Source organism: Sinocyclocheilus anshuiensis, unplaced genomic scaffold (assembly GCF_001515605.1).
Source record: "Sinocyclocheilus anshuiensis isolate Anshui unplaced genomic scaffold, SAMN03320099.WGS_v1.1 scaffold2422, whole genome shotgun sequence".
Classification (NCBI taxonomy): Eukaryota; Metazoa; Chordata; class Actinopteri; order Cypriniformes; family Cyprinidae; genus Sinocyclocheilus; species Sinocyclocheilus anshuiensis.
In genome coordinates, this window is record NW_015557345.1 from 67,910 (window position 1) to 87,424 (window position 19,515).

At 38.3% G+C, this 19,515-nt stretch overlaps 1 protein-coding gene across 1 annotated transcript in view; it reads left to right on the plus strand.

The window, feature by feature from the left end:
• LOC107679111 (vascular endothelial growth factor receptor 3) overlaps positions 1 to 19,515 on the plus strand; it is a 54,719-nt gene that overhangs the window by 18,749 nt on the left and 16,455 nt on the right. The window contains exons 2-10 of the mRNA XM_016474564.1: positions 1,051 to 1,147; positions 2,452 to 2,726; positions 7,576 to 7,703; positions 10,888 to 11,062; positions 14,450 to 14,592; positions 15,488 to 15,659; positions 16,277 to 16,394; positions 16,743 to 16,918; positions 17,599 to 17,764. Coding sequence (XP_016330050.1) covers positions 1,051 to 1,147; positions 2,452 to 2,726; positions 7,576 to 7,703; positions 10,888 to 11,062; positions 14,450 to 14,592; positions 15,488 to 15,659; positions 16,277 to 16,394; positions 16,743 to 16,918; positions 17,599 to 17,764 — 1,450 coding nt within the window. The remainder of the gene's footprint in view (positions 1 to 1,050; positions 1,148 to 2,451; positions 2,727 to 7,575; positions 7,704 to 10,887; positions 11,063 to 14,449; positions 14,593 to 15,487; positions 15,660 to 16,276; positions 16,395 to 16,742; positions 16,919 to 17,598; positions 17,765 to 19,515) is intronic.

Sequence of the window (19,515 nt, forward strand, 5' to 3'; positions counted from 1 at the left end):
TAAACTGATTGCACAGACACTATTGGAAGAGAGCTGAACTGGATGATGACATCACTGAATCATCAATGAACTGACTTTGGCTGGAAAAATGACTCTGTTATTATCTTCTTGCATTATTGACAATCTACTTTTCTGTTTATCACTGTAAAGCTGCTTTGACACAACCAGTATTGTATAAAGTACTATACAAATAAAGGTGACTTGACTTGACTTGATTACGTCATGCGTGAAGTCGAGCTAGTGCACGACTAGCATTTGTGTTTATAAAGCATATACATTTTTATGTTTTTTAGAAAATGACCGATCGTTTTGCTAGATAACACCCTTATTCCTTGTCTGGTACCGTGTAGGGCCCTTCGAAGATGCTCTGAAACTACAATTTGGACCTTCAACCGTTTGGTAACTGTTGAAGTCCACTATATGGACAAAAATCCTGGGATGTTTTCCTCAAAACCCTTAATTTCTTTTTGAATGAAGAAAGAAAGACATGAACATCTTGGATGACATTGTACTTTTTTTTTTTTTTTAGAAAAACGACCGATGGTTTGGCTAGATAACACCCTTATTCCTCGTCTGGTACTGTGTAGAGCCCTTTGAAGCTGCTCTGAAACTGCAATTTGGACCTTCAGCCGTTTGGTAACTGTTGAAGTCCACTATATGGACAAAAATCCTGGGATGTTTTCCTCAAAACCCTTAATTTCTTTTTGAATGAAGAAAGAAAGACATGAACATCTTGGATGACATGGGGGTGAGTAAATTATCAGGAAATTGTAATTAGAAAGTGAACTACTCCTTTAATAGAAAAATTGTGTAAACTTTAAATGGAACTGCAATGTAATTTATATTGGACTAAAAACCCAAAGAACAGACTTGACCTTACCTCCTCCACATGGTGAAACGACATCCAAGGATCTGTCTGGAGTGATTATAAGTGCCTGGAAAATAAAGGGAATTTGATTGTTTCTTAGATTCTGCTGTGAACGTACTCATGGTAAATTATCTCGTGATGATGATGATGATGATGATGATGATGCTTTTCTCTTCCTGTAGGTCTGGTGACTGGGTTTTCTATGAGTCCACCCACCCTTGACAACACTAAAGACCAGCTCGTGATTAACGCTAACGACACATTGACCATTACATGCAGGTACTATCAAATGATCTATCAATGGGTACTTTAAATACTAAACTCTTTCTTGAATATTTGACCATTTTCTGTCTTAAGCTACTTGAAACAGCATTTTGCTATTTTTTATAATTATTATGCATGCAGCTTATTTTAAATATGAAATATTTATACTTTTAAAAATTAATAAGTCACACCACAGAGCAATTATAAAATAGGTAAGATCAATTTTTTTATAAAAACTATGACCAGTTACAAAACCTAAATTGGACATTTTTTCTTACATTTATATGCATTATTTCTGAAAATTTTGATGTTGATTTTTTTGTCCAGGGACACATTAAACATTGACTACCCTAATGCATCTAGGTTAAATTACTTGTTGGTACCAAATGGAATTAAATGTCTAGTTAAATAAACAATCAAGACACAGATTTGCTCATTTTTGATTGAATAATCGGATAAGCTTGTCAGCTATTACAAAAACAAGGAAAATGTTGAATTTGGAAGTGATTGGATGGTTAAGGTTAGAAATATGTGTGGTATGAACATGCAGGGAGGCGATCCAACATATTTAGCTCTAATCCCTTCAAAATTTGCAGACATTTCTTGCCAAGAATTCCCAGAATAAATAGTTTTTCATCAGTTACAAACATATACCTTTGAGAGGAAAGCATATTTTTGGGCCACCGCACAGTGTGATCGATGAGCAGTATTACGCAAACTCATGGCTGGCATTCAGAAATCACTGTATTTCATAATCTGATTGAGGAACACATCAGTTTAAATGTCATTGCCTTTTCCTTTGCCATCTAAAAACCTCAATCACAGGTTTCAAGACATGCATATTATGTTTTTCAAGTGAAAACAAACTTTTTTGCAAACAATTAAGGCAAACATTACTATTATTATTTCTCAAACCCTAGAATTGAGGATTTAAACAACCACCCTCTTCTAACCTCCTCTAAGTATTACATTATGGCATGCAAGCCATCCTGCTCTACAAACTACAAACCTTAATGTCATATTGAGAGAGGTGTGCTGTTACTTTTGTAAATATTTAGACTTATGAAAAATCTGCATAGATTTACACTGAAGGAGGGGCCTAGAAGAGGAGACTTAAACTTGATCTAATCAGCGATAGTCAGTCTTGTCTATAAGGTGGACTGTTGGGGTATAAACCACTTTTTTCACTCAGAATTTACACCCTCAAGCTGTGGTTGGGTATTATGTGTATTATGTGGTTGTGTACCATGGGGCAAAGTTTTGGTGAAAAATTTGGAATGACACTGACTTTAATGTGATTATCTGACCCATTCCACCAGGGGACAGCGTATTCTGGACTGGAGCTGGCCTGAAGTGTCTTTGAGTAAAGTGGAGTTTACTGATCGCCAGGATCAGCAGTCACCCGTTGACACCCCGGGCCACAGAGCAGTCAGGGTGAAGGAGTGTCAAGGGGAGCCTGGGAAACCCTACTGCAAGACCTTAATACTGACCAACACCCAGGCCAATGACTCGGGGTACTACCGCTGCTTCTACCAGGACATCAAATACATCATCGATGGGACCACAGCAGTCAGCATTTTTGTCTTTGTGCGAGGTGAGAACTGTAAATAAACTAACTTTCTGGTCCCACTTTATATTAAGTGGCCTTAACTACTATGTACTTACATTTAAATTAATAATTTAGTACAATGCACTTATTGTGTACATATATGTTTTTACATTGTACTTATATTTGAAAAATATCTGCATGTAATTACATCTGTAATTTCTGTAATTACATTTATAGTTACACTGTTGACCCATCCCTTACACCTTAACCCACTCTTAAACCTACCCATACCACCAAACCTGTCCCTAACCTTACACGTATCTCACCTCAATAGCAGCAAAAGTGTTTTGCAATACAATATGGACACAATAAGTACATTGTACTTATTTTTTGATGTAAGTACATAGTAGTTAAGGCCACTTAATATAAAGTGGGACCAACTTTCTTACTAGAATTAAAACTTAGCTTTCTTATTACAATAAATTCTGGTTGTATTATTCGGTTTTGTTGAGCTGTGATATATATATATATATATATACAGGGATGCACAGGATGCAAACGGTGCACAGGTGTGCATGTGTGACCAAAATAAAAATTGTACTGGGTAAATAAGTTCAGACCACTCATTTGCGTACCGACACGGTTGACAACTGTTAATGCAAAATCACAGTTTTAGATTGACTTACTGTAATACAGTGTAAGATTTCCATTTGAACTGAAAACAAAAATCTAGGCTATGCGCTGCCGGTTTCAGAGCAAAATGCAAACATTTTTTGTGACATTTCATTCACTGATGAGCCTCGCTCAAAACCGGCAGCACAGATACTTACTTGCCGGCAACCTGCCTAAATAAAAGCTTGCTGATTTTAGGTTCAAAAATGTTGAAAATTCATATAAAAATAAAAAAGTAAAAATCTTTTAAATAAACAAAAGAAAATGTAAATATTATCATTTTATTTTTTAAGTGCACCATCAAATTATTGTATTTTTAATAATCACTTTTTATTTCAAAATGTAATAGTATTATCACACTTTATTTATTATTTTGTTTATTATTTTAATAAAAAAAACTTTTAAAATTATTACTATTATTATTTTTTTTAATAGTTATATTTAATGGGTCACACTATATGGAGTGTGAGCACCAAACCAAATCTCCAGGTGCTCTCATGAAACCCAGACTGAAAAACTTATGTGCAGCCCTGTTTATATAGCTGTAATATATAAAATCATGCTTTGTATCAACTTCAGTTACATTTCTGAATGGGTTACACTGTATTTTGATAGTCCACTTTAGACGTTCTACTAACTACAAATAAAGTGCTACCTCAGAATGTTTCAGGGTTAAATGTTATAGGGTTGAAGGTCAGTGGCTAATACATCCTTAACCCTAACTTGTTCTTTGTCCCAAGAATAATATATATATATATATATATATATATATATAGCTCAATCTTTAAAATAATGTAAGTTAAATAAGTAATACCAGTAGGAAGTTATGAAGACTCAAATGGTGCTTAAATGTTGTTGTTAGAATGAGCCTGCAGTTAATGTTAAAGTTAATGTTAATGTTAATGTTAAAGACAAATGCACTGCGGTTCCTCCCTGTTCTTTAGCTTATTTGTGTAAATTAACCTCGGTTTAGTTCAATATCAGTGTCTGGTCCCTTTTGTGGCATTTTCCTGAGGCAAACCAAATCACAAATCCCATTTTTATTTGACTCCCTTCAAAGAATGCTTGGCCAGGCTATCTTTGTCTAAAGTTTCTGTTTTCTTTGGGTGACAGACAAAGACATCATAAACATTTCATTCAAAACATCAGCCCTCTTCAGAAGATCAGAGAAGATTATACATGAACACGCTTAGAAGTTAGAACATGTTTGGTTTACCCTGAGACGGCCTGGGATTAGGAAAGAGCTTTTATACAGAATAAACTAAAGATAAGAACGCAATAAAGAAATTTACACAATGCCAAATCTGCTAATATCACCACTAAGGAGAAAGTACATTCACTGTTACCCTGCCACTGTCCACCTTATCATATAAGGAAGAATATTTATTTTGAGTTTGATAGCTTGAGCATTGTATCACCTCAGTAATGTGGATACGAGTTTAGCTACAGTTTAATGTACTTGTTAACATTACATTCGGATGTCAAGCCTGGATTCATAACTAAATTGGCCTTTTCAGCAAAAATCTTTTATTCAACACTCAGTCATGTCACTTGTACATTTATCTGGGAAAGGGTTTTTGAAACCAGGCCTACAAACTTTATGAAACTGCCCATATTTTTAATCTAAATACTTAAGTGGCCAACACTGAAGCCCGAAAAGAATAATTCAGGCACAATGGCAGGTTATGGTGATCAAAAGAACAAAAACAGGACATAGAAGTAGTCCCTACAATCCAGCGAAGTTCACATTTATCCTGTGTTCACATGCCAAAATAGTCTGCCGACACACCTGGACTAGCTGGAAAAGCGTGGTGATTGCTTTGTTTTGGATTAGTTGGGCATCAATGCCAAACTAGCATTGGTTCTCCTATAATAATAATTGAAGAACAACTTAAATATTTGACTGTGCATCTCACAAGACTAGTGAATGGCTTCAGAAGACTTGGGACCAGATTTACTAACAGCTTGCGCCAGCATAAAAAAACCCCTTTGGCGTTAAAAAACTACTGTCAGGATTTACTAAAGACGCATAGTGAAAAATAAGCACTGAAAAGGCATGGACACACTATTTTTACTCCTGTTTACTATTGTCCTCTTTTTAGAGCTGCTTTACAGAAAAATTGAATTTTGTTTGCATCGTTGACGAACTATTTTCCTATTTAACACTGTAAAGCTGCTTTGACAATCTGTATTGTATAAAGCGCTATACAAATAAAGGTGACTTGACTTGACATATGCATTTGTAGGAGTTTCCCTTTCAGATGCTAAATTTATAGGAGGAGAATATTTAAATGAATAACGCAACATGATTTACTAAGGTTTGCGCTAGTCATTTTACTGGTATTTGTCCCATTATTTACGGCCCAAAAAAGCATGTCTTAAAGGGGTCATATGATGCTTTTTTAAAGATCATTATTTTGTGTATTTGGTGTAACAGAATATGTTGTTCCGTTTTTTTTTTCTTAATGCTTGTATTGTTAAAGTTGTTTTTAATATAAAGCGTTTTGAGAAGCTTCTTTTAAAGGCGCTTAATTAAATAAAGTTTATTTATTTTTCTCTACTACAGAAAAGAGCAAAAACTTGCAAGTTTGCAATGATGTGTGTTGGTAAATAATGAGAGAATTTATGGTTGAAGTCTTTCTTTTATTCACAGGGGGATTGTTTATCTTTGTAACACAATCCAGCTCTGTATTTGTAACCAATTGGTTTTCGACCAGTTGATCAAAGAGTCAGCTGACTCACTCACTCGTGTGAAATGCCGGGTGATTTCTCCTGACAAGATGCCAAAACGGTTTCCACAGATCTTACCAGTGGGTTGATCAGAGCCAGGTGAAATCACAGCTATAAATTAGCAGTGAGTGTAAAGCAGAATGGCAATTGGCTGCATATGGCTTCAGTTAAATGCTTATAGTTCCCGCTGCCTCGCGTTATAGCTACATGTCACGCCCTCCAGTGCCTCCCAGTCTCTTCGGAAAGCACCCTCAAAAAAGCAATTCACCTCCTGAAGATGATTTATGGTGACGCACTGTAACTGTGAGGATTTGTATATTTTTCCTATTATGTCTGTGTATGCAGACCACCGCGGGGCAGAAACATAAACCTCAAGATACAAACCTTTTGTTTGGACTCCGAGAGCTTGGAGTGATTGCTTTAAGCCATGTGGGTAAAAATCACACTCTTTAGAATAATGGCGGCTCGAGAGATGCAGGCATCACCAGGTGATGTTCAAATAAGGGCTTAGAAACAGCGCTGTGACCTCCCACTGAAGTGAAAGCTGGAGAGGTTTGTTTTAGCGTCCTACACAAATAGATGCTGACCAAGACAAAAGGCTGCCATTAAGTGGTTTAAGGAACGGTGCTGGAGACTGTTGATAGAGTTTTGTCATAAAAATCTGCACTGTTAGATATTTCAGATGGTCCACAGACTAAATCTGGCTAAAACTGTGTATATTCAGGCAAAGAACTTGAGGTGGAATGTTAAGTCTTGGCTTTAAAGGAGTATTATGGGTTAAATACTTAAGCTTTATCAACAATGTCTGTGACAGGCTGTTGATTGGCACAGAAAATCATTTTGAAAAATGTGTGTACAGTCATACATGTACAGTGGAAGTCTAGGAGGCAAGTGTAAAGTGCCACAAACAAATGTTTAATATATGCACAATATTTTGACAGTATGACCATGATTTGGGATCATGTGGAGTATTACCATCTCCTCTATGCAAGTCTTGTGAATGCAAACGCCTCTAGCTTCACAAGCTCAGCTGGTGTCAGACCGCAATTCATAACGTGGTGCAACCTAAACACATGGTTTAATGGCACAAACATTTGAAGGAATCTCTGTCTCCCTCTTGAGTATGGATGTTTATCACCAGAACAGAGACTGCTTCCTTGTATTTGCATGCTTGTGTATGTATGACGTGTTAGAATGTAGACCACCATTGGCCGCTGAAATTATGTCGGTAACACATAACCAGAGGCTGATCCACCAACGTTACAGCTCAAATATCAAACATTTTTCCTAAATGATTCATGTAAATGTATTAAAAAACAGAAGCTTCACATTTCTGCTTTTAAAATTAGTGGTATCATCCGAAGGGACCTATTAGCAATATGTTGTACTTCCTGTAATGTTGTTGGGCTTGGTTTAAGGTAACAAAGGGACAGGTTTTACTTTAGAAAAATATAGACAACTGAACTAATGTCGGTTTTCTTCAAACATACAGACCCTCAACATCCATTCATCAAGAGAAATGAGAACGGCATGGAGGCAATCTTCATAACGGATTCTCAAACACACATTGAAGTGCCATGCCTGGTTTCAGATCCTGACCTGAAAGTCACTCTCTTTTTGGTAAGTCCTCCAACACACGTCCAACAGCAGCTCACCTGATCTCTCTGTTTCTGCAAAATGGATTAGGGGACTTATTTGTTTTTGTATTATTTTAGAGATCAAACCCAGGATAATTAGTGTTACTGTATATGCAGCATAAGTGTAACTTTAGCCCTTAGCTGACTCAAGTGACAAAGCTTCTCAAGCTAAAGGAAATGAAAACAGTAATTTAAATAAACATTGATTTTTTCCCCAGAATTTTAGCAACTTGGTTATTCTCCAGGTAATCATAGTTAATGGGCTGAGTTCACTGGGCAAAGTCTGTAGTTTTGAAATGAGGCAGAAAGCTCTGGGTCCGTTTATATTTTGTTAAAATGAACTTACTGAGACATCTCTAAATGTGCTGTAACTGATTTCAGCCTTGTACTAACTTCCACCAGTTTGTTAGCATCAACCATACACCCTCTCTCCATATCAGCCAGTCCAATGTCAGCAATTCCAGATATGAAAAAAATGTATGATAGACAGCACACCTGACTTGTTTGTTTTCTGAGTGGCTAAAAAGCGTTGGCCTAATGCCCCCCCCAAAAAATGTTGTATAATATTTCAGTATTCCATAATAATAATAATAATAATAATTTAGAGAAACTTCAGAATTGTTTTCAGTTTTTTTTCAGACTATGAAGCCATTTATGTTGTGAAAATTAGTTTAAAGTTTCCTTGCAGTGGGATCTAGAAAAATACAATGATTGCACATTTCATTGAGTTATGTAATGGAGTAAAGGAATGCATTTTCACAAGTTATTTCTCTCCAAACCCAGACAGATAGAACATTTGTGTGTAATCCTCCTCATTCATCCCTAAGGACAAGTAGTTAAATATGAAAAAATGTATATAGACTGTTACCGTCTGGTCTCATACAGTGTGTATAGAAAAGAATCACCCCCCTTTAAAATAATAAAATTTTGTTGCTTTGCAGCCTGAAATCAAGACTTATCCAACTGTATTTACTCAGTGCAACTTATAACATCCAAGTAAAAGATATAACACCAACATGTCAGAAAAAAATACAAAAAACAGAATCATTGAGTTGGAAAAAGGATCACCCCCTTGTGTTAGTATTTTGTTGAACCACCTTTAATTACAGCCTTTAGTCTGTTGGGATATGTCTCTACTGACATTGCACATCTAGACTTTGCAATATTTGCCTACTTTTCTTTGCAGAACTGCTCAAGTTCAGTTAAACTGCGTCAGTTTTGCTGTTTGCTTTGGGTCATTGTCATGTTGGAAGGTAAACCTTCTTGCCATTGACAACTTTCTGACAGAGGGCAGCAGATTTTCCTCAAGAATCTGATGGTATTTTGCCCCATCCATTTTCCTTCTATCTTAATAATTCAATTTTAGTCTCATCTGCCATCGTGACTGCATGTGGCCTTTCTTGAGGAGTGGCTTTTTTCTTGCAACCCTCCCATACAAGCCACATTTGTGGAGAATTTGTGATATTGTTGTCACATGCACACAATGACCACTCTTGGTCATAAATTCCTGCAACTGCTTCAGAGTTGCTGTAGGCCTCTTGGTTGCCTCTCTGATCAGTTTCTCTGATCTCTTTCATCCATTTTGGAGTGACGTTCTGATGCAGGGAGGGTCTGTGTTTTACCAAATACCACTTTCCACTTATTAATAATATACTTCACTGTGCTTCTAGGCATTGATATAGCCTTTGAATTTTTTTTTATCCATTTCCTGACTTGTGCCTGTCCACAAATTTATCCCGGAGATCTTTTGACAGTGCCTTGCCACCCGTATTGTTTGCTTCAGTTGCACTACCAAGGACTGACATGCTCCAGGAAAGCTCTTTTCATGCTGAGCTAATCAAAATGACCACAGCTGATCACAGTTGAAAGTCAAAGGCTTTGTGTGCCATTGAGAAGGTGATTAGCTACACCTGATAAAGTTTACAAGTCATTTTTAGGAGGGGGTTATCCTTTTTCCAACTCAGTGATTCTGTTATTTTTTATTATTTTATTATTTTTTTCTGACATGTTGGTGTTATATCTTTCACTTGGATGTTATAAGTTGCACTGAGTAAATACAGCTGGATAAAACAAATATTGTGTCCGTCTTCATTTTAGGCTGCAATACAACAAAATGTGATTATTTTAAAGGATGTGATTCTTTTCTATACCCACTGTATATAAAAGGATGTCAAGCACCTATGAGGTGATGTAAGACCAAAAAAAAAAAGTTGTTTTTTTTTAATCTAATTGCAGCATAATTTGATAATTATGGAAGCCCGTTTCCGCCACTGAATAAAAAATAAAAGAGGTAATTGCGACTTTTTATCTCACAATTCTGACTTTTTTTCTCAGAATTGCATGATATAAACTCGCAATTCTGAGAAATAAAGTCAGAACTGCTAGATATAAACTCACAATTCTGACCTTTTTTTCTCGTAATTGCGAGTTTATATCTCGCAATTTTGACTTTTTTCACAGAATTGTGAGATATAAATTCTGAGAACATATCAGTCTTTTTCCCCCCTCAAAATTGGACTTTAACTCGCAAAAAAAAAAAAAGATCACGCAATTCTGACTTTATAGCCTAACTTGCAATTGCGAGTTTATATCTCACGATTCTGAGAAAAAAAGTCAGATGGCGGAAACGGGCTTCCATAGATAACCATGATAGCCATCGTAACCATGAATTTTATTGCATGGAAAAAAGCAGCTTTAACATTTCGTTCAATAGGGAGTTTTGAGTGGCATTGGGGTGGAAAGACAACAGAATTTTCAATTTAAAGGGGACATCGGATAAAACTTTCACTTTTTTTTTGTTTGTTTTTTTGAGTTTAGATAGGTTTCTAGCATGTCTGCCAGCTCATAAAAGCTGAAAAGAAAACATGTAGCCAGTTTGTTATGCGCTGTCTGAGTCTGAAACTGTGCCATATACAGTGCCCTGTTTCAATTTGTAGCTGGTATTAGGTAGATAGCTAGCTATTTGAATAACACCACCTCCAGGCCATATGCGGAGTCCCAGGCAGCAAGAGATGGGTGGGATGAGCAGTAACTCATTATCATTTAAAGAGACATGCACGACAATTGAGGAATTTTAACCAAAGTATGTTACAGACCTTTCATGAAGACCCTAAAGAACTTCAAACTTTCAGATGATGTGTGAATTGAATGTATTGTTGTTCATACAGTTAGAGCAGGCTCCATTGCTTCTAGAAGGCAATGAGATCACCTGGAATAATAAAAGGGGCTGGTCGGTTCCCAGACACATCTTTGAGAACAGTTCCATCCTCTTCGGCTTCTTCTGCTCCACCTTAGTGCACAACAACGAGCACAGATCATCTATATATATTCTGCAGGCCATAGGTAAGTATTAATTTGAATAGCTGCCCTTCATATCATAACTGTCTAGCATTAGGTTAGCATGAAATCTTTAGATTTTTTTTTACACACATTCCTGTTCTTGAGAATCTTTCTTCAAAAAGCAATAACTTGCCTGAAGACTGTGCAGTATAATTGGTTAATGCTACCCGTAACAGTATGGTAGACACATACTGTACTGTTTTAGACGTTAATGCATTCTAAAATCTTGGCAGTTTTTAACACAGTAATTTAATAGTTAACATTATTAATGGTTATGGCTATAATAGCAAATAAAATGTCAAGATGTTGAGTAAGTTGAATTCTCTGTTTTGCAAAATACATTGAAAAAAATGGGTGATATTGCCAAGAGGGATCATTTATATTTTAGATTTAAACCATTTGGCAGACACTTATGTGCAGAACGACATGAACAACAAACATCCATCTATCAAACAATCAGTGTCAACAATCACATTCCAGTTTCCATCTTTTGATTTTAAGGTTGTGGTTAGGGGTGGGAACAGCTTTCTCAACCAGCCCTGCCCGTTGCAGTAGGTTTACGGCTGATTGGTTAATAGGAATGTTGTTTCAGAACCAACAAAGTTTGTTGATCTAGAAACATGTTTTCCTTGGTTAAACGTCATGTAGGTTATTGTGTAAGTCGCTAAATTGATTGAAGTATAATTGTCAATGCGAGACGTGGACTCAGTTTGCAGGTGCCAAAAGTCAATTGGTTATCTCATGGTGATTGCCAGAGACAATAAGACTTACGGGGGGGGTGAGGTGGGTGATAGCGGTGATAGGAGAATCATCAAGAGACCGAACAGAGATAGGAGTAGAGAGGGGGATGGCAGGAATTCCCCACTGCTCAGCCAGGCTGGTGTCCATGAAATTACCACCAGCCCCCGAATCCACGAACAGGAGTGACTGGAACCTCCAAACTGAACACTCACAGGAAGAAGGGTTCAGGAAGAGGGGGGGAAATTAAGGGGAGATGCGCCCACCAGGATCCCCCTGGCTACTGATGGGCCCTGTCTTTTAGTGGGTAGCGGTGATAGGAGAATCATCAAGAGACCGAACAGAGATAGGAGTAGAGAGGGGGATGGCAGGAATTCCCCACTGCTCAGCCAGACCCGTGTCCATGAAATTACCACCAGCCCCCGAATCCACCAGGGCTGAACAGGAGTGACTGGAACCTCCAAATTGAATGCTCACAGGAAGAAGGGTGCGGGAAGAGGGGGGGGAAATTAAGGGGAGATGCGCCCACCAGGATCCCCCTGGCTACTGATGGGCCCTGACTTTAACGGGCACTTGCTGACAAAGTGCCCTCCCACAGTAGAAGCATAAGCCCCGGACGAGTCTCTCTTGTTTCTGCTGAGGAGTGAGACGCAGGCGTCCCACCTGCATAGGTTCAGGGTCAGCAGGGAAAATCCACCCAAGCAAGACCGATACAAACTGACAGGGAGGCGGTGGCGCGGTTGAGGCGGGGAGCTGGGGGCGCACTGGCAGAGAGGCGAGGAAGTCCTGAGACAGCGGAAACAGCGATCGGAGATCGCGAGCGTGGGTAGAGCTGGAGGAGGTTAACGCTGCCTGGAAGCAGGAAGGAGAGGGACAAACAAAAACTAAAAGATGAAAACAAAACTGGCAAGATATCTGCACAGAAAAAGATCGAGACAAGATGGGGTGGGCCCAAGCAAGACCGATACAAACTGACAGGGAGGCGGTGGCGCGGTTGAGGCGGGGAGCTGGGGGCGCACTGGCGGAGAGGCGAGGAAGTGCTGAGACAGCGGAAACAGCGATCGGAGATCGCGAGCGTGGGTAGAGCTGGAGGAGGTTAACGCTGCCTGGAAGCAGGAAGGAGAGGGACAAACAAAAACTAAAAGATGAAAACAAAACTGGCAAGATATCTGCACAGCAAAAGATTGAGACAAGACGGGGTCGGAGCTAAGATTGCACGGAGTACAAAACAACGATCTGACACAAGACAGCACACACGAGGAGACTAAATAGGGAAGGAGTGATTAACAATGCTGAGCAGGTGATGGTGTGGCCAAGAAGATAACTAATGGAATAACAAGAGGGCAGGGACAGACAGAAGCACATGGTAAGTGTAAACACACGAACCCACAACCGAAAAAAGGGAAGAACACACAGATCAGCCCGGGGGCGTGACAATAATTTGATGATTTAGTGAGTAAAATTATCTATGATGTAGACTTTACATTTCATATCATACTGAAAGCAAGATTTGTCCAGATAGTAGATTTTCTTTCCATATGCTGGTTCTGGAGTTGGCGGTGATCTTCTCCCATCCTGTTGAGGGACCTCTCAGAAATACTTTATCATTGCACTGCTAAATGAGGTCATCATCCTTCTTTTTTAATCTAAAGTGAGGGTCATACAAAACATTCGCCAAGATCAATAGCCTTTTTACTCAAGAGGGGAAAATGAAAACTTTGCTTCACTTACGTGGTGCTGTAGAGCCAGCAGAGCGTTACCGTCCATACCAGCTGACCTCCTGAATAAATATTGCATTAGCATATCTAATAAAATTCACCCAATGGCTTTGTTTGCTTCTCTTGCTTTATTTGGGCCTGTTTAAACTTACAAATTACCAACAGCTCACAAAGTCATAGTTGGGTTTATTTAGATTAATGAGGTTATTACTACTCACACTGATCACACACGCACCCACACACACACACCCACACACACACACACACACACACACACAGAAAGGGCCACAGTAAAGAAGACCTTTCATTGAAACACGTCATTCAATGCCAGATCCTGTAATTTTACAATATTTTAACATTTGCTGAGAAAGTGTGATTAGTAGTGGTGTTTACTAAGGAAGACACTTGTAAACTCAATACATAACTCGTTCCGCATTGTTTGTGGTTCATACCTCAAATAATGTGGGTCAAATTATTATTTTAAATAGTAAGACTGGCATTTTCACATAGAAGATTATAAAACTGCCACAAAAAAAAAAAACATCAGCAACACTTTATTTCACAGTGTTCTTGTTACTACAGTAATAACAGTAAAGTACAATGCATAATTACAAGCAACTAACCCTAAACCAAACCTGAACCCTAACCCTATAAGTACATGCTGTTAATTAATATTACTCAGTATTTATTTGTGTAATTACACTTCAACAAGGACATCATAAAATATAGTCTAACCCAAAAATCTCACTTAAGCGGTACTGTATATCGGTACATTTAAAACCGGCCAGTGCATCTAGCAACCACATAGCAGCGCCCTGGCAACCACCCACAACACACTAGTATCATTGTGGAGACAGCAATGCTACACATACTACATCCATGGATCCAAGAACTTGAAAAGTGCTGACAAGTCCATGTTTGCAACACCCAACAGGACTGAAGTTTTACAAGCTCAAGCTGTTTCCTGAGGACTCGCCCGTGGAGCTCATGCAGGGGGAGGGTCTGGAGCTCAACTGCACAGCGCTGGTCGAGTTCAAAACTGGTGTGGAATTCCAATGGGACTACCCAGGCCAGAAGGTAATTACCAGGCCACACTGCATATTACAGTTATCAGTATAATCAACTTTTTCTGATTGAACTACGAGAAAGAACATGACCTGTCCAATTCAGAATAAATGGCCTTTATCTAATTAATTTGTGATGTATTGGGCTGTGATCAAAAATGCATCGGCTTTGGTGTGATTGCGTTGTATAGTAATTCTATCTGCGTTCTATCTGCTAATATAAGCAAACTTTCATATTCATTATTCTCCCACACTCATGTGTTTATCTGCTCACCTATCCAGTTATTATTTTCACTCTCAGTCTCAGTAGTCCAGGATTTCATTTCTGCATTAGCCTTAGTTAGTTTCCTGCATCTCTTGTGTACTGGAGTCATGCAATTCATGTTCAGGTCACATTTTGCCTAAAAAAGTATATTTTGCTTAAAGAAAATAAAGCCTATTTTTATTTTGGTTTTATTTTTTTATTATTATTATTATTATTTATTTATTTTTTTATGTATGTATGTATTTGTTTGTTTGTTTATTTTTTGCATTGTGTATAAGTACTTCTTTAGAATTGTCTATATAATGCATTAAAAATAAAATGTTAAGTCGGCATAAATATTGGCACAATGCAAAAAAAATTCAATGTTAGAAAAAATGGGCTCCAATTTCTTGTATTTTATATATTCATATCTTATATTACATATATTTATAATATATTTCTTATATTTTGCGTAGACCTCACTGTGCCAGTATAACTCACAATGATCTGTGACTGTGGTATAGTCGTTCTAGTGACCTTTCAAAATGAGGGAAAAGCTAGTTATGTGGTATTTTAATTGGTGACGTTTCAAATACCAATTGTACACAATAAGTACACAAAAGGCAGACCACTAATCAGATATTTTTTGGCATTGTGCGGACAGGAGAACAGGCTGGCGAGTTTTCAATCTGTGCGTAACATCCTGGACAAAGCCACGGAAGCCTCTAGTATCCTCACAATCCGAAACGTTCGCGTGGATGATAGCGGTTACTACACCTGCTCTGCCAGTAGTGTGGAGGTGAAACGAGAGCTTACTACTGTAGTCTTAGTTCACGGTAGGTAACAAAATAACTACGCCTGTACTACTATAAATTGAAATATTATAATATATAGTTCAATAAAGACAACTCTCGGAACATATCAGCATGGTGATGGATATGACAATGTTAATGTATTTGGTCTTGGTGGAATAGATCTGCTACGCTGCTGCTGCTGAATTGCTGCTGCTGTTGGTTATTGCTGTAGTTGTAGATTATTGCTGCTGCTGCAAGCAAGTACAGGAACTTGCTACTACCAATGCATATGGCGATACGGTGCCATGAGTATTTAAGACATACTGCTGCTGCACAAATAGCATATAAAATAACCCCGTAGCAGATCTATACAGGTGGAGCTGGGGAAGGTGGAGGGTTTCAGAGAACTCTGAAAGCGCGCTGCAGGAATCTCAAGTGAATGCTAGCCAGCCATATAAATGCAAGGCAGTAAGCTCATTGGCTGCATATGCAGCATGAACCAATCAGCTTGTGCCAAGTCGTTTAACTCTCTGAATATCATCAGTTACGTTAACACCCCGTCAGAATACGCCATCTAGAGTTTCATGACTGAATTATACATTTAAACACAAACTGTAAATTACTGCTAATGGAACAGCTCTTCTTCCATAATTCCACAGAGAAACCTTTCATCATCTTGGACTTCAGGAATGGATCAGTTATAGAGGCAAAAGAAGGACAAAAATCTGTCTGGCTGCCTGTGAAAGTGTCAGCGTACCCCTTGCCAGAAACACAATGGTAAAAAAGTCAAGCTACATGTCCAACATACATGAGCAACTTGTGAACCCTGTGTTTGCCATATAATCTGAATGTATTTTTTATATCATGTAATCGGTCATCAAATTACATCACCTTGCTCCACTTCTGAAACAGCTTTGGCTGACCACCAGGCCCTCAAATAAAGACGTTTTACCATCCAATAAATCCTTAAAGGATAAAATCAAGTGCCATCCTATATTTTTCTTCTTGATGAACGTCACATTATGGAAACAAAATGTCATGGAAACGTTTCATCTTTAAAAATAGTCATGAATGTGCATATACTTATCCAAACACTATAATGTTGTAAATCATCTATATGTGCAGGTATAAGAATGGCAAACTGATCACCAGACGGCCAGAGTTCAGCCGGTTTAGGGTCCAGCAGCATGCTTTGGAGATCAGGGAGGTGTGTAAGCAGGATGCTGGAGAATACACTCTGGTCCTGAAAAACACACGTGCAGCTCTGGAGAAAAGACTAAACTTTACTCTCATAGTCAATGGTAACTCTTTCAATGATGCTTATATGAAATATCTGCAGTTTTGTATTAGGTTGATCCATTATCAAATAGAAATCAGGGTTGCTGTACCTTGGTGGTTAAAAATCTAAGCTGCAAACCGAAAGATTATAGGTATAGTATAATGATTCATCAAGTGAGTGAAGATGAAAAATAACGCATGAAAAACCTTCTTGGATATGCATTTTTCTTTTCCTGCACTAGCATAAGGATGGCAGGTGAAAGCTAAAAAGCACTTTTACTAAATTTTAAGACATCATGGCTGTGGTCGCTTTATAGATACACTACTGGTCAAAGGTTTGGAATCATTAACATGATTCCACAGGTTTTAGAAAGAAGTCTCGTTGATACAAAATACAGTAAAAACGGTGATAATGCAAATTAATATAGCAATTTAAAAGAACTGTTTAGTTCTGATAGTAGTTCATGTTAGCTCAGGTACATTACATAATAGTAACAATTACAGATTTTAATAATGTATTAGTAATTAAAAGCGTATAGTAAATGTTGAAATTAACGTGAACTATGATTAATAACTGCTTAATTAGTAAGTTTTTATTGCTGGTTCATGTTAACTAATTTAATTCACTAATGTTGACAAATGGAAACTTATTCTAAAGTCTTATAGTGATATTTGTCTTACATTTCTTGATTTGCATGGTTAGTTCCTCCTCAGATCCATGAGAAGGAGGCAGCAACACCTACTAACCCCTACAAGAGGAGCAGTCGACAGATGCTCACCTGCACCGCCACCGGGACCCCTCCAGCCACCATCACCTGGCAGTGGAGACCGTGGAGCCCCTGCGGTCTCAAAAGCACACGCAGAACCCTGTAAGAAACCACTGGATCGACACGCCACATCTGACACGTTTTCTGAATCATGCTAAAAACCTCTGCCTGTCAAGAATTCATGTCGTAGGGCTGAGAATGTACATTTGTATTTATGCTTTTAGCGGGCGCTTTCATCCAAAGTGACTGTTGAGAGGTTAAGAGGTGCTCCAAACATCTCAGGTCTCAGGATGTTGCCGCTCTGAAGGGATTGCGCTCCCAGTGTCAACACTGGATCAATGGGAGTATAAGTTGATCTGGCGAAGCTGTCGAAATCACTATCGAATGTTGAACGCCAGCGCTTGTGGTTCACATTGAGTTCAGAGTGGATAGTTTTTGTCCCTTTTGGCGATGTGCCCACAGTCTCTTACTGGTCGGAGACGCTCTTTCCCGTGTTTTCAGAAGCCTTGTTTATTTTTGCTGCAGTAAAGGCTGAGCGGGCGGCGTGGTGGCAGCTTTTCTTCCTTGTTGACTGGAGATAAGGCAGCAGGGGAAGGTGGGGAGGTTAGGAGAGCATTAGGGATATTTATAGTGTTCAGCTTGGAGAGAGCACAGTGTGAAGGACAGAGGCCTGTCGTCTAAACAACAGGAAACACAGAGACAGAGGCATTTAAGCATCCTCTGACCCTGAAAGAGGACACCTTGGATCTTCTCTGTGATTGCGCTACGGGCAGCAGCTGAATCATTCAGACAGGTCCAGAGAGAGCCGGAGGCGAACCGCAATTCCCATCTCACAGCTGAGGCCTAGAGTCCTTGATCACACTCAGACCAGCACTCAGAGTGCATTAAATATTTATCAGCAGTTATTATTTCTTGATATCAGGCTGTGAGTTCCACTCTGAGGGTGTAGATATTAGCACCATTCCAAAACCAAGTGAGCCGCCTACCTATACAGTCTTTAAAGCAATATATGGCTAATTCACAGCTGGCATGGTGGGATTTTAATAAAAGTTGGCTATGCAGTTGGCTATGCAATCTATGCCCTAAGCAGTTTTTTTTTTTTTTTTTGGTGCTACATGACTCAAGCCAACTTTGCGTGAGTGGAAAGTTATCGTGCTTGGTGTTAAAAGGTAGGTTCGCAAATTTACAGTATGTGTAAATAACAATTCTAATTCTATGAGAATAGCAAAGTCCACACCACAACTATAACCTTAATGACACTGAGGAACGATATTGTTGGAATCGCTTATAGAATGATTTTCAAACTGACAGCCAATCAGAATCAAAATATTGAACATTTAAGGCAGCAGAAGACAACACTTCAGTGCGCACTTATAATGAACAGAACTTTATCATCTGTTGGTGTGAACAGCAATATAGATATCTTTTATCACTAATATAGTTAGCAGTGTATGTCCATAATGCATTGCTACTAGCTGAATGAATACAATCATAGAAGATTGCGAAGAGGTCAGGAGATATTATAAATATGCTGCTTTTTAAGATACCTTAAGACAGCACTGCGAGTATCCTTGACAGAAAGGGCAATCCAAGAATGCACTGCTCAGTGAAAAAAATTATCCAAGATGGCAAGACAAGTCAAAAGATATGTTTTAAATATTGTAAACAGGCTATATTTATTTTATTAAATTCCAATACAGTATATGTACCTTGGATACATATTTTTGTTCAGAGCAGTGCATTCTGGAATTGCCTTCTTTTCAAAGGAGCACACGCTAATTGGGTAAAAATAATAATTTTTAATTTGATTAAACTGTATAATTTTTTTTCTATATACTATAAGTATGTAAATA